Here is a 13,089-nt window from a genome sequence, read left to right as displayed (position 1 = left end):
TGGTGGAGCGATGGCAAAATGAGGAACTGATACCAAGGGCTCAAGTAGAAAGAAAATGTTTTGGAAATGTTGGTGGCTACATATGTACAAGTGTGCTTAATACTATTGAATGTTGTATTGTCATAAGATTTGTAAGAGTCCCCAATAAAATGATTGATAAATAAATAAAGACAGATTTAAAAGCAATTGAACAGTTCTTGATGCATATATATATGTAGTCGGACTTTTAAACCAACCTACATCAGAAAAATTATCCCCTATCACGTCTCTCAATTTTACATGCAGATTAAACAGAAGTCATGATACAGGGATGAGAAACCATACGGCCATAACCACATTCATCCTCCTGGGACTGACAGAAGACCCACAACTGCAGATTCTGATTTTTGTGTTTCTACTCATCACCTACATGTTGAGCATAACTGGCAATCTGACCATCATCATCCTCACATTAGTGGATTCCCACCTTCAAACTGCCATGTACTTTTTCCTCCAAAATTTCTCCTTCGTAGAAATCTCATTCACTTCTGCCTGCATTCCGAGATTCCTATACAGCTTATCAACAGGTGACAGGACTATTACCTATGATGCTTGTGTATGCCAACTGTTTTTCACAGACTTGTTTGGAATAACAGAATTTTTCCTTCTGGCCACCATGTCCTACGATCGATATGTGGCCATCTGCAAACCCCTGCACTACATGACCATCATGAACCATAGGGTTTGCCAAAGGTTTGTCCTTGGCTGCTGGATGATCACTTTGTTGCTTCTATTCCCCCCTCTCACCTTGGGACTGGACCTGGAATTCTGTGATTCGAACGTCATTGACCACTATCTCTGTGATGCCAATCCTATCCTGAAGATCACGTGCACAGATTCAGCCTTCATAGAGCGGATGGTGCTTATCTGCTCTGCGTTGATCTTACTCATCACGCTCCTGTGCGTGGTCTTGTCCTACACATATATCATGAGAACAATTCTAAGAATCCCCTCTGCTCAACAAAGGAAAAAGGCCTTTGCCACCTGCTCTTCCCACATCGTTGTGGTCTCCATCACCTATGGCAGCTGCATCTTTATCTACATCAAACCTTCCGCCAAAAATGAAATGTCAATTAATAAGGGAGTAACGATACTAGGAACTTCCATTTCCCCCATGTTAAACCCATTTATTTACACACTGAGAAACAAACAAGTCAAACGGGCCTTTAATGACTTAGTCAAAAGGATTCTTTTACTCTCAAAGTGTTAGTGGAATAATGACATCAGGGGCACAAAGCATATCTTCTTAAGTTCCGATCCTATTTTGATTCTAAGAATAGCAATAAAAATTAAAACTTTGAATATCTTTAGATTTTACCTGCTTAAGTGAAAGCTTCTTGAGGAATGGTCAACTTCAAGAGAAACAATCAACTTCTAGGTACAGGCAACACTTTAAAGGGTGTTTTGGGGTTTTTTTTCTTGGATCTTTGTTTCTCTATCTTTCTCATGAAAGAAATATTTCCTAAGCCCTTGCAGCAATGTAACTGTTACAACCCCTTCGTTTGGGTGTACACCTTCTGCATCCTTGATTGGTTACAGCGAAAATATCCGCTCAATTATTTATGGCTTTTGGCAATTGACATAACTAGATAATATAAACGTCATAGGAATCTTAGGTAGGCAGTTTGATAAACGGAACAGGATGGATCAGCAATAATTGAGTCCCATTTAATCATTATGTTTGGCCAAAAAGGCTTTCAGTATTTATTTTTCCTTTACAATGGCGAATTAATACTTCTAACAATGTACTTATGTAAAGATGAACAATATCAAAGTAAAGTTTTTTTTCCCTGACTTATGAACGAAAGAGAAAAGAAAGGCATATTGTTTTTACTATCCTGATATATATATTTTTTCTGAGTGAAATAATGCAAAAACAGTCCAACATTGTATTGATAGCCTATCATGCAAGTAAACCAGAAAATAATGTTACAAGTTACTTTTATAATCATAATTATGACTGGCCAAATAGAAATTTAAAGATGTGAACAATAATTTGAAGCCAGTTTCAATTAATTTGAAAGGGTACCTTTGTTTTAATGCAGGTACTTGCTTCTATAGAGTGGCATCAAGATGGCTTCAGGGACAAGATGTTTTTGGAGATCATATGCACTAGATGAGTCTTACATTTGTAATGTGAGTCTTACATTGCATGCGCTAGATGCACATCTTACAATTTCAGAAAAGTTCTGCTCATAACTTGGCAGGGGAGAGAAATTAATTTGAGGAAACCTTTTCATCCACTCTACATTCTTGAATTTATATTTATCTCAAAAGAAGCCAATATTTGCAATTATTTAATTCTTATGCTTCTATGTCAATTTGTTCAGATCTCATAAGGCTGTAAATTCTCACTCACTTCTATCAAGTCAATGCTGACTCACAATGACCCTTGTGGGTTTCCAAGACTGTAACTGTTCATAGGACATTCTCGTTTTGAGTTGTATAATATCAGCAAATGTAGGTCTGAATGCTTTGCTCCATCCATGACATTAAAGTTGCTCTACTTTGAGGAGCTTTCTCTCCACTAGCCATATTTGGAGTGCATTTCACTGTGAGAGTTTCATTTTGCCACCCTCTATAAGGCAGTGTTCTGCATCTCTTCATAGGGTTTGGGTGGCATATATTTTAGAAGTGGGCTGCCTCTTCCTTCTTCATAGTCAGTCTGTCTACCATGTGTGAACCCACTATATTTGAAGCTCCAGTGGCATAGTATGGTGCAGTGGTCTACTTGATGTGGTTCTTTGTACCATGCTCGTTGAACCTCCCACCAAGTGATCTAGTGGCATCACACAACTAGTATGGATAGAACTCTAACACGAACATGGACAGTTTTGCCATCCTGCTGGTCTAATAAAAGGCATCTAAGAAGCATGAGTGAGTGATCTCACTACCTTTAAGAAAGAAGAGCCAGGGGTGGGGTACACCCTTTGGATGCCAGCATTCCTGCATGCTGTACTTTCTTGTCAGAATTGGCAAAGAAGGTCTGAGGATCAAAGCATGTCTCATCTGAGGCTCACAGGAATTAGTCTTGTCCTGATGTTGAGTTTGATTTTTCTTAACCTGGTGATGTCTGGGAAGGCCACATGCCTTCCTCATAGCATGTTTACACATAGCTCCCAATATCAAAGCAACATGCAACCCAGAGCACTGGGACAAACTGAAACAGTGGTGGAACAGAGTACAGAAGGTTTTATATAACATTAAAATAAATTAAAAGCTACTAATGAATCTCTTGCTTATTAAAAAATTAATATCTAACTAGCACCAATAAACAGTTCTCTCAGAGGAGTGTAAAAATTTGCCACAATTAGCACAAACAACATTTAAAGTACTAGTTTAAAAGTTTTATATATTTTCAGTTGAAAAAGGGCAACTAGAAATTATAAGATGCTTTTTTATCAGTTTTTACTATATCAACTACTTATGGAATTAAATTTTTTTTTCTGAGAAATAGGAGTGGACTAGGGCATTTTGAATGCATACTAAGTATGTGAATCTATCATTCTTAGCTGATATTGTAGAGCAATGATTCTCAACCTGTGGGTCGTGACACCTTTGAGAGTCGAATGACCCTTTCACAGGGGTCGCTCGCCTAAGACCATCGGAAAACAGATATTTCTGGTGGTCTGAGGAATTAAGACACTACTCCTCTATCCATCCCCAAGCGGGTCTGCCCACGTACAGTTAAGCCCACATATGCGTACCCAGCATGAAGACTGTTACCCATGCTACACCATGCTTCAAGAAAAAATTTCATTTATTTGTCATTGGAAATAAATATTTCACAATATATAATTACATATTGTTTTTGTGATTAATCACTATGCTTTAATTATGGTCACTTTCTAATAATGAAAATACATCCTGCATATCAGATATTTACATTATGATTCATAACAGTAGCAAAATTACAGTGAGGAAGTGGCAATGAAAATAATGTTATGGCTGGGGAGGGGGGTTGTCACCACAACATGAGGAACTGTATTAAAAGTTCGCAGCATTAGGAAGGTTGAGAACCACTGTTATAGATGGTAATGATGAAACATTTATGTCAGTGGTCTGAGGGAATTGCTGGTGATTGAATGTGAAATTTAGGAATGAAGAAGGATTCGTGGTTGGAAAATATAGCATTGATGATATAAATGACAGTAGAGATATGATAGAATTTTGAAAGACACAGTGTTACTTTTCAACAACATTTACAGTAACTATATATGTGAACCTCACCGTAGGGAAAACTAGGGAATCAGATGAACTGAATCTGTTGAAGGGACTGATGACGGAGCACAACATCATCAGTCAAAGCATGGTCAAGGGCGAACTGTGGAACAAAGCATCAATTGCTTAAATGCCTCATGTTGACTTTGGAAAAAATATTGAAATAAATTCCCAAACAGCAAAAATATCACCTTGATTCTTATACCTGAATTTAGAGACCATCTCAAGAACATATTTAATGCATTCAACATTAATAACAGAAGACCAAACAAATTGTCAGTTGATACACCTCACCCCAAGTTTACAAAAACTCTAGATGAATCAGAGACCTAAATGTAAAGCCCACAACTATAAGAGCATCTATGAGAAAGTAGGGAATAATTTAAGGAACTTATTGCAGGGTATAGAAACACTATCAAATATAATGAAGAAATACACATCGTACATAATAATATAGATGAAGGAACCTACTAAAAATGAGACTCCTATGAGCAAAAGACTTTATTAAAAGAGTAAAAAGAGAACCCAAGATTGGGATACAATCTTTGACAATGGTACAATGGACAAGGGACTAATCTGTAAAAGCTATAGAAATGGAAACACCTCAGTAAGAAAAACATGAATAACCCAATTAAAAAGTGTGGCAAGGACATGAACAGACAATCACTACAGATGACAAGCAAAAGGCCAACAAAGATAACAAGAAATAGCTACTATCACTAGTCACTTGGCAGATAAAATCAAAGCAAGGACTATACTGACAATGACAGCCAAGTTCAAAACAAACAAGCAAAAAAACATGCTAAAGGAGGTATGGAAAAGTGGAACCCTCAAACACTGTCAATGTGTCTGTAAATATGTGCAGTTATTGTGAGAAGCAATATATTTCTACGTCAAACAATAAAGGATAAGAATTCTGTATAATCTGGCACTTTGTATATACCTGAAAAAAGGGAGAGTTATTTCATGAGCAGATATATACGAACTATCTTGTTCATCATGGCATTGATCCCAATAGAAGAATTTGAAATTGCTCAAATACCTACCATTGGAAGAATGGATAAAAAAAATGTAACATACAATTGAATATTATGCATTGCTAAAAAAAAATGTATGAAACCACAAAGAACCATAGCGTGGATGATCTTGGGAAAACATTATGTTGAATGAAATTAGTTAACCATAAAAGGATAAACACTGTATGAGACTACAACTTTAAGGACAAAAATCAGAACAAAAACTCACAGGTGAAAGCAACAGATGTTGGGGTTTTTTAGGGTCAAGAGAGGTAAGGGAGGGAAGTAAAGCAACAGACTAGAAGTTTGACAAGCGTTGACTTTAGTGAAAGGAAGTTACAGAGGGTTATGGATAAAACACTGAGGAGGGGGTTGATGTGCGGTTTCGAACTGATGAGAGGTGATGGTCTGAAATGTAAACCAACCACCTAAACCACATTTTAAAAAACCGTTAAAAAGAATCAATGACAGACGACCAGCTGCACTGTGGAGTGATATCATGAACATCAAACACTGAATTCAAAATGACATTAAAAAGAAAGGAAAACAAGAAAGGACAGAATAGGATGTCATAAGAGACACTAAAACTTGCTCTTAAATGCAGAATTGATAACGTGAATGGGAAAATGTTGAAGTGAAAGAGCTGATGAGAACATTTCAAAAGGCCACTTGAGAAGATAGAATAAAGCATCACAATGAAATAGGCGAAGACCTGGAACTAGAAAGTAGCAAGGGGAGAGCTTGCTGAGCACAGTGCAAGCTAAAAAAAATTAAGTCACCATTCGCAGTATTGAAGAAGTCTCTGCTGTGATGCTAGAAGTGATGTCGCTGATATTTCCAATACAGCAGGTTCGCTCACAGTGAACACATTTAATCAGAGCTTCAAGACTACATACAGACTACAAAAAAAGAGTAGATTGTCCATTTTAAAGGAATTATCCACAGAAAACATTACGGATAGCGATAGAACATTGCCAGAAACCGAAAAGCTCATAAATAGCCACAGAACATTGTCAGAGTCCGTGCCCGAAGATGAGCTTCTCTGGTGGGAAAGCACTCAAAGTATGACTGAGGAAGAGTTGCCTTCCCAAAGTAGAGCCGACCATCCTGACATGGATGGAGGTAAACCTGCAGGACTAAACCCTTTAGAACCTTCATGTGTTGACGGGCCCGTCACAAAATGAGAAGATACAGCTGAGAACACACGTTAATAATCAGAACTTGAAACATCTGAAGGATGACTCTAGGAAAACTGGAAGTCATCAAACATTAAACAGAACATATAAAGATCAACCTCCTCGGCATTTGTGAGCTGAAATCGACTGGTATTAGCCATTTTGGGGGAAAATCGTATGGTCTATTATCCAGGAATGACACATTCAAAATAAGTGACAGCCTATTCGTTATAAAAAAGGACACTTGAAGGGCACTCAGAGTGTGGGAAAGGATGGCTACCAGATAAATAGAGAAAAGTCTTCTCAGGAACTACAGAGAAGGTCCACATTGCAGGACGTCCTTGCACTTCCCGGCAGTGAGAATCTCCCCATACAGCTGAGTAGACTGCGTTTCTTACAGTGGAAAAGTATTAGCCGCTGCTGACAGACTGACGAGTGGCACACGCATGCAAATCTACCAAGTATCCCTTTCTGCCCTCTCTTCTTTTTCATGAAATATATGTCAGTGGAACGTACGAATTCTGATTAGCTGCCTAAAAATACATTTTATGACTATTTTTTAAAAATAGTAATATCATTGGGGGGGGGCTTGTACAACTCTTATCACAATCCACGCATACATCCAGTGTGTCAAGCACATGTGTACATGTGTTGCTCTCATCATTCTTAAAACGTTTGCTTTCTATTCAGCCCGTGGTATCACCTCCTCGTTTTGTCCCCTCCCTCCCCACTACCCCTCCATCCAGCACCCTTGAAAGTAAGCAAGAGCAGAGCTAGAGAGAGGAAGAGACAGAGGGACAGGCGTATGGCCACGGGAGGGGGTGAAGGAAGTCACAGAGAGAGGGCGAACAAAGGAATCCCATGTTAATAGACTTTGGGGACAGAAATAAATGGTTATGTCTAAAAGGAACCTGCACTGCCCCAGATTGGCTGCGGCACCAGCAGAACGGTGAAGAGAGGGGGGAGGTTTCTGTGAGACATCTCGAGAAGGCGAGCGGTCACGTTATGCTCGGCGGGAATGTAAAAGGGGTTAGAGACGCTGGTCCAGGAGTGTTACTGCTGGAGACCTCTACGGATAACGTTTCTTGGATCATTTACAGTTGTCAACTAGTTTGGGTTAGTAGTTTTTGGATGGGGCATTTAGTTGAGGATTTGAGACATCAGGCTCTGTGACCTGTTGGGTGACCCCTGAAGCATCATGTGGAGATAGCAGCATCATGAAATGATGTAGTGGGAACACATGCAGCCGAGTTCACTACTGACCACCATTGGACATAGCTCATTGTCATAGAGTCAATTTTGACTCATAACAACCCTATTGGACAAAGTAGAACTGCATCTGTGGGGTTCTGAGGCTCTAAATGTTCATGGGAACAGAAAGCCTCATCTTTCTCCTGTGGACTAGCTGATGGGTTCAAACTGCTGACCTTGTGGCTAGGAGGCTAACAAGTAATCCACTATGCCACCAGGGCTCCTTCATTGGACATGTAATCTAGGGGTTATAATTTCTCGCTATTTTACGACATTATGATATTTGGTGTGCTTGACATTGTAGTACAACGTACATCATATTTACTAAGTGTTTTTTTTTAAGATAGATTAAAGTCAGTTTCTTTAGTCTCTAATTATAGATTAGTGGACAACTCATTTTTGTTGGTCACATCCATTTTTAAAGGGGCATGTGTGACTCTGAGTTCCTGGATGGCATGGATGATTTGCATTTGATTACTAACCTAAAGTCTGGTGGTTTACATCCACCCAATGGCACCATGAAAGAAAGGCCTGGCCGTCTACTCTCATGAAGCAGTTTTAGGTCTGTAACACATGTGGTTGCCATGACTAGAAATTTTTTGATGCATCTCTTGGACCTCAGAAAGCACACTTGTGCTGTCTAGGGGAGGGGATCTGTTTTTAATATTTGCCTCTGAAACTTCCTGAGTAAAGGAGAAAATGGTCCTTAGGAAAATGCTAAACAAGGTAATATTAGCAACGAATTTATTTGTAGATGTCTCTGCAAGGAAATAATTGTGCAGTTCAAAATACCCGTACAGCTGTGCCTGTGCGATCGTGTTTGATACTTTTAAAAGCAAGTAGTTGGTAAAAAGCTTATGAAAATTGCTTAGACTTATTTAATACAGACATCATGTATTCTTTTGTTTGTTCCTTTACTAATTGAACATTCATTTGTGTTCCTATTATGGGACTAGCACTTTGTTACATGCAGTAATATCATTATTCCTGCCTCAAACCCAAGAATTAAAACAATTGGCTTATGGTTCAGAAAGAAGAGGAGGGAGTACAGGTAATTATGGAGATAAGCATCCTTGTTCATCATTTAATCCTGTTGGAGGTGAAGATTGAGGCAAAATCCTGCCTTCTTAGGTATTGTGTTCTTTGGAGGGGGGGGTCTTTATGTTCCTTCTGAAAGAGAAAAAATTAAGCATCCACTTTGTTCAGAAGGAAGAGACAGAAGTATGTTAGGAGAAGCCAAGAACAATCAGATGGGGAAATATGGCCTTTTATAAGCTAGTTATTTCTCAAAGACTCACGTTCTAAAAGCTTCAAACTTAAGTTTATTGAGAGCTTTGAAAGGTGGTATACATAAGGAAAGCCAAGGATTCTTACCTAAAATAGGTCGAAATAGTTTTTCTATTTCGACCTATTTTAAGTAAGTGTAGAAAAACTATTTCTACCTATTTTAAGTAAGAGTGGATATTAAGAACAATAAGAGTGGGTAAAGTCTTGTTTCTTAGTAGATTATCTGACTCTGTGACCTTACATTATTATTTTACCTTTCTAGGATTAATTTTTTCTCATTTGTAAATTAGGGTGGAATTTCTTGGCAGACCTAAAAAGTCTATGTGAGGCATGCTTTGCCAATTTCTCAAATGATGAAGGCTCTTCCAGTTGAAAAATAATTTTGTTCTAAGATCTTTAATTCATTTGTCTATCCATCCATGTGTGCAACCATTATTTTTCATCTATCCAGCAAATATCTATTCAGCACCACCTCCCATTGCTTGATTTTGTTGGTGGAACTGCAGCCAAGAAGATACTATCTTTGCAATCCTCATATACACAATAAGGGAGCCTATAGACTTTATATAATAATTTCCTTATGGGTACTACTACTGAGAAAGTGTAGCATAACATGGAAGTACACAATTTTAAGGTCACACTTCTCCATTATTCTACACATGAAATTTCATTTATCATAATTTTTTAGTTACTATGCTCTCTCTTCTCCCATTTTTGGAAAACGACTTCACTCAGCATGCCTTACTTGTTATTATATTTTTAATCCTCATATTAATTGCTCTTTGCAACATCTCATATTGTCAACCCCGTAGGTCTCCAGAGACATCCTCTTCTTTTCAAAACATTTGGAGGGTCTTTGGAGTTGAATAGGGCATTCTTTTCTGTATGTGCTTCCATTTGTTATTGCCTCTATTTCAAAACAAAAGTTACACTAGTTACAGTTATTGATGCTGTGGTTGCCATGGAAATGATTCTGACTTGTGGTGACTTTATATGTGAAGAGTCATACTGCTCCACAGAGGCTACAAGGCTGTGTGACCTTTCAGAAACAAATTGTCAAGCCTGTCTTCCCAGGTGGCTCTGGGTAGGTTTGAACTACCAACCTTTCAGGTAGTGGTAGTGCCCTTAACTATTTGTACCACTCAGTCCCTTATGTCTTGGTCAGGATTAATATATCTAACCCCGAATCCAGGTATCATACCAATTGTGGACATTTAGTTTACTTAAGTGTGAATTTATCTTAACTGAAAACCGAGATTATCATTGCCACAGCTATAATCTCTCCCTCTCTTTTTCTTAAGAGCAATAAATGACAAAAACAAATGCTCTGCATCCCAGTTTGAAATTTTGCGGAATATTCCTTCTATGCAAATTTCTTTCTTTGCTTTGCTAGCTAGACCCATTCTTATATGCCCAGGCCTAGCTTAAATGTCATCTTCTCAGGAACTATTGAATTTTCAACTCAGGTTGAGCTTCTTTCTAATTCAGAAAACCTCATTTCTTTTTACTAACCCTTAATAGGCAGAAAGTTATTTATCTCCAAGTCTCTATTATTGGACTTGAGTTGAACACTTTTTGAATGCCTAGTATATAGCAGATAACTTGGTACATAGTTGAGAGTCAACCATTAGGGCTTGAATTCTGACATTACTTAAAGATTCACAAATTTTTTGATGGCATCCTTGAAGGCTTGTTTTACCTGCTGGTTCCTCAGTGTATAAATGAAAGGGTTCAACAAAGGGGCAATGGAGGTAATGAGTAGAGCTACTCCCTTGTTGAATGTGCCCCCTTCTTTTGTGGGGGGTTTAACATAAATGAAAAAGCAGCTTCCATAAGACAGGGAGATGACGATCATGTGAGAAGAACAAGTGGAAAAGGCTTTTGTCCTTTGCTGGGCAGATGGGAGCTTGAAAATGGTCCTGATGATGAGTGTGTAGGAGATAATCACTAGCACGAGAGTGACCACCAGAGTCACAGATGCTACAAGAAAGACAACCTTCTCGACGAGTCTTGTGTCTGAACAGGAGAGATCCCGAAGGGGCTCAAAGTCACAGAAATAATGATTCAACCTGTTGGATGCACAAAAGTCCTGGTGGCTCATTAGGGTGATAGGTGGTATAATAACCATTAACCCAGCCAGCCACGAGCAGAGAACCAGCTGAATGCAGACTCTACCGCTCATCATGGTCATGTAATGCAGGGGTTTGCAGATGGCTACATAACGATCATAAGACATGGCTGCTAGAAGATAAAACTCTGTTGCCCCAAGGAAGATGGCAAAGAAATACTGGGCGAAGCAGCCAGCAAAGCTGATGCTCTTGTTCCCCGTAGTGATGCTGATCAGGGCCCTGGGGATGAAGATGCTCGTGAAGGAAATTTCTAAGAAGGAGAAGTTCCGGAGAAAGAAGTACATAGGGGTCTGTAGGTGGGAGTCGAGTAAGGTGAGGATGAGGATAGTCAGATTTCCGATGATGCTGAGACAATAGGTGAGGAACAGAAAGGTGAAAACTGCCGCCTGGAGTGCAGGGACGTCTGTTAGGCCCAGCAGGATGAATTCAGTCCACATAGTCCTATTTTTCATTGTTGATATTGTTTTTGAGAGTTGGGATGAGAAAGAGAGGGTGATCAAATGTGGAAAGGGAAAATACCATCTGAAATCGAGGAGCTCTGAGAAAGCAAAAAGAGACAGATCATCAACGTTTTCTCTGGTGATATCACCAGACCAGTTGCTACTTTGAATGATGTTGGGTCCTCCCGGTTCTCTTCGCTCCACGTGAGAAAGTTCTGGTCCTTGTTTCCTCAGGGCTCTCCACTGGTGCAAGCAGGAAGTCCCATAGTGATACTGTGGGACGGATTAATCCAGGAACGCTTCCAGCATCCATCTTCGAGGCTAATAACTCATTTTCTTTCTTTGCCCTTCATTTCCCTTGCTTCTCACTGAAATTCACTTATTGCCCTACTTTCTTTATCTCATTCTTATTGGAATGACTTTTTTTGCTTACTTTCCCCTGCCTTTTGTGGTTAATTTCTAAAAAACCTTATAGAAATCTCTCATTTTTCCTTCTAGCCCAACTTCCTAAATTTCCTCAATACCAAGACGTGCTGGTTCCTCACTTCTACCCAATGGACTCTCCATTCTTCTCTGCCTGTGGTGCTTTATCAGAATTCAAAGACATATAAGTTAGATTGATGTCTATTTGTCCTTTGAGCTATTCTACATATCTGCCTAAAGGTAGTGTACACTAAACAATAATTATCTACAATTACTCAAATGCATTCAAAATCGGTACATATGGAGTTTTGCTTTGGCATAAAAATAGGAAGACTCTACTACATTGCAAGTAAAATTTAGGAACGTAAGAATATTAAATCCATTGAATTACTGTGTCTATGAATCCACCAAATGAAGCATAAACTATTGGGTAGATATGCGGATATAATTTTTATCACATTAAAAATCCTAAAAACCATTATGTTTTAGACTTTTCAGTGATAACTAACCTTGTTTGTAGGGTTAATCAGGATCTAGATGCCCATTTTGCTTTCAGGAAGGTTGTTTTGAGCAATTTCTCCCTTTGAAATAAATGTAATCAGCATAGATTCAAGGGAACAGGACATGCAAGAAATGAGACATCATAAGCTCTATAGCTAAGCTGACCATCCACTGTGGGAAACTTGTTATCTAGGATAGCATGAGAACTTCATCTTTGAATCTGAAAGAACGTTTCCAAGTCTCTAGCAGTTTGGGAGCACATGTAAAGTCACATTATCTGGAGGTGTTTGATTCAAGATCTTTCTTACTTGTTTTTATAAGTGTGTATAATGAAACAGTTTGCAGATATTTTGGACTATCATGCATTGTGTATTTTATATCATTTCTCAGTAAACACACACACATATAACATATATGTTATGTATATAACAAGCTTTACAAGACATACCTTACTACATGTGGTATTATCTGATATTTTCTATTTCCTTTTATTCTTTATTTAAATATTTTTTCCAATGTTGGTGGAAATCCGGTAAATTAATCTCAGGATTTCCCTAGTGGGTTGCAGCTCTGAGTTGGAATCAGGGATCAAGGACTCTCACGCTGT

At 38.6% G+C, this 13,089-nt stretch overlaps 2 protein-coding genes across 2 annotated transcripts; one reads left to right on the top strand and one right to left on the bottom strand.

Annotated features, from left to right (window-relative positions):
• Window positions 1–271: 271 nt before the first annotated feature.
• On the top strand, window positions 272–1,249 carry LOC101643904 (olfactory receptor 6C68-like). The gene has a single exon (XM_004700852.2). The coding sequence runs from the start codon at window positions 311–313 to the stop codon at window positions 1,247–1,249; it is 939 nt and encodes a 312-aa protein (XP_004700909.1). The 5' UTR covers window positions 272–310.
• Window positions 1,250–10,640: 9,391 nt separating this feature from the next.
• LOC101646966 (olfactory receptor 2AP1) lies at window positions 10,641–11,573 on the bottom strand. The gene has a single exon (XM_004700591.2). The coding sequence runs from the start codon at window positions 11,568–11,570 to the stop codon at window positions 10,641–10,643; it is 930 nt and encodes a 309-aa protein (XP_004700648.1). The 5' UTR covers window positions 11,571–11,573.
• Between the last annotated feature and the right edge of the window lie 1,516 nt (window positions 11,574–13,089).

Source organism: Echinops telfairi, unplaced genomic scaffold (assembly GCF_000313985.2).
Source record: "Echinops telfairi isolate 266 unplaced genomic scaffold, ASM31398v2 ScPeMD7_2;HRSCAF=8, whole genome shotgun sequence".
Lineage (NCBI taxonomy): Eukaryota > Metazoa > Chordata > Mammalia > Afrosoricida > Tenrecidae > Echinops > Echinops telfairi.
The sequence above is the reverse complement of the archived record's forward strand: the minus strand, read 5'-3'. Positions and strand labels throughout refer to the sequence as shown.